The 2,972-nt window shown below is 32.4% G+C and overlaps 1 protein-coding gene across 1 annotated transcript in view; it reads right to left on the bottom strand.

Moving 5' to 3' along the window:
- LOC106472756 (thioredoxin reductase 2, mitochondrial-like) overlaps positions 1–2,340 on the bottom strand; it is a 10,404-nt gene extending 8,064 nt beyond the window's left edge. Inside the window, exon 1 of the mRNA XM_013933413.2 lies at positions 2,142–2,340. Coding sequence (XP_013788867.1) covers positions 2,142–2,310 — 169 coding nt within the window. The 5' untranslated portion in view covers positions 2,311–2,340. The remainder of the gene's footprint in view (positions 1–2,141) is intronic.
- Between the last annotated feature and the right edge of the window lie 632 nt (positions 2,341–2,972).

Below are 2,972 nucleotides of genomic sequence, written 5' to 3'. Positions count from 1 at the left end.
TTTAATCGGTACGTGGTTTGGGTTTGTCTTCCTGATTAAAACAATACAACAACACTAAAACTGACATAAGCCACTGAGACGGTAAATAAAATAGAAGTAACGGAAGATAGTGGTGCTAATCTAGTGTCATATGAGCTTATTTGCTGAGGCAGCCATGAGTCTTAGAGCTTTCGGTGTTCGTATAACACATCACATCTAATTCCACAAGCGTAAATCTAAATATTTCCACAGACTGATGATCAAAATTTGACCTTATGTAAATAAAAATTATAAAGAAATTTACTTTCTAGTGACGCCATTAGCTGTGCAGATTAATATAAAAGTAACTCTACGTTAATGTGTACAACATCTAAGCCTCAAATTGGTAATAGTAGTATACAAATATTAATGTAACAAGAAGTCTAACCTCCCACAGATACTAACATTAATAATGTGCACAAGGTCTAGGCCTAAAGTTTGTCATAATAGTATACAGATATTGGTATCTTCTCATCGTACTTATTTAACAAGTAACCTTATGGCATAAAAACTTATTTCATACACAGCCCATATTTGATATTTCTGTACGCACAATTATCAACAGTCTTGCAGTTAGTTAAAACATCCGTCATCTTATTGTAGCTTTTCTCTAAAAACCTTTTTTCTTCAAACAGTGGCCAGTACAGGTGAGGTAAATGAAAAACAGTAAGAAGAAACGAGTTTTGATCTAAACATTTTACTCTTTAAATATGGTACAGCATTCAGTATCACATTTTGCCATTCTCCCGGCAGCTGTCACAATCAAAATATCCGATAACCCTTACAACTAACTCAATCGTGCGTATTGCCTCGAGTTTTGTTTCCCATCTTTATGATCCAAGTGACGTTTATATGGCATCTTTCAGTTCATGTTTACTTGATGTAGCTGATTAGAAAATACGTGTACCAATCTTTCTTCTGAAGAGTTACATGGAACAAAAAACACTTTGCCAGCAAACTTTGTTGTAACACAAAATGAAACTGCACACTAGATTAATTGTCACTATTGTGAATGTTATAGTTTTTAACGATAATCTTGTGACCTTGATTGATGGTATGTTTTCTTGTAAAAACTACATGTTTTGCAGAGTAAGGTTACGAAGATATCTTCAATCTTAAAACCTGCTTTCACTCAAGGACAAAAGGTAAGAAGATTAAGATACGTGAAAACCATTTTATCAAAATCACAACTATCTGTTTCTTTTGTAGGATATTTTGCAGAAGGGATATCTGGACTAGCCATCCCTAATTTTGTAATGATAGACCAGAGGGAAAGCAACTAGTTAACATCACCTACTCTTGGGCTACACTTGTCAGATCAACTAGTGGGGTTTGACAATCACTATTATCTTTACCCACAGACCAATTTTCTTTAGCTGTAAAGGGAAGTAAGTCACGGTACCTTGGCTCCATACTCTAGACTAGCCATTGGGCTATGTTCAACCCTCAACATTACAAATGCTAGATTATATATAAATGGACTTAGTTATGTATCTCTTAAACAAACTGCTGAAGTTAAAATTCAAACAAATTAAACAGCTTTGTGACTACAATGTTCACTTTTAACAGTCAATTTTTCCAGCAGTAAAATAATATTTCACAGCGATAAATACAGCTTATTTTGTTAAACTATATAAAGAGTCTAAGATGTGATCCTTGGTTATAAATCTAATACCTTTTGTCCTTGAGTGAAAGCAGGTTTTAAGATTGAAGGTATCTTCGTAACCTTACTCTGCAAAACATGTAGTTTTTACTAGACAACATACCATCAATCAAGGTCACAAGATTAGGTTAAAATTGTAAAACAAGTTTAAATTGACGAATAAATATCTATTAGACCTAATTTTAAATAACTAAGATACTGATACCAAGCACTTATGTCACTTCTTTTTTGACCTAACAGAAGAAAAAAGAAAGGCTTACAATATTACTATTCAATTTTCTCTACAATCAATTGCCAAATCAAGAACACTGGCACAGCGTATTTAACGTATATGTTAAATGTATTTTGAAACAATTACAACTCTTACAAAGATCAAAACAAACCACTGAGAGACCTTATTTATTAATGATTTTAAGAGGCCAATGATGTTATTCACACACACTAACAGGCGGAACCATACCAACAGCAAACAAGACAGTGTCAAACACATCATCACAAGTCTTCCCTTCTTCAGTCTTCCATTTTACCCTCAGTTGTGACCTGTCAGCCTTTTCCACATGAACTGGCAAACATTTCCACAAAAATTTGGTTCCTTTAACAGCCATGTTGCCCGTGACCAGCTGAGCCATTTGCTATAGAAAGAACAAGCTTTTTCCATTCAATGAAAACTATAATAGCTTTTAATTTCAATCAAAACTTTAGCTTGGTAAAAACATCTGTTAAGAGTATTTCATGAAAATAGTTGCACAGTTATTTTCCACTTTTGTATCAGAGCACAAAAAAATGTATATTGCTAAAATGATCACAACATCGTTAGAAAATCAAACAAGTTAATCTTAAATGTATCATTACCTTGCTACTTAAGTACCTAGATATAATGGAATGTATCATTACCTTGTTACTTAACTACCTAGATATAATGGAAATGTATCATTACCTTGTTACTTAAGTACCTAGATATAATAGAATGTATTATTACCTTGTTACTTAAGTACCTAGATATAATAGAATGTATCATTACCTTGTTACTTAAGTACATAGATATAATGGAATGTATCATTACCTTGTTACTTAAGTACCTAGATATAATGGAATGTATCATTACCTTGTTACTTAAGTACCTAGATATAATGGAATGTATCATTACCTTGTTACTTAACTAACTAGATATAATGGAATGTATCATTACCTTGTTACTTAACTAACTAGATATAATGGAATGTATCATTACCTTGTTACTTAACTAACTAGATATAATGGAATGTATCATTACCTTGTTACTTAACTAACT

This window comes from Limulus polyphemus, unplaced genomic scaffold (genome assembly GCF_000517525.1).
Source record: "Limulus polyphemus unplaced genomic scaffold, Limulus_polyphemus-2.1.2 Scaffold5582, whole genome shotgun sequence".
Lineage (NCBI taxonomy): Eukaryota > Metazoa > Arthropoda > Merostomata > Xiphosura > Limulidae > Limulus > Limulus polyphemus.
This window is presented reverse-complemented; position numbering and strand designations above follow the sequence as displayed.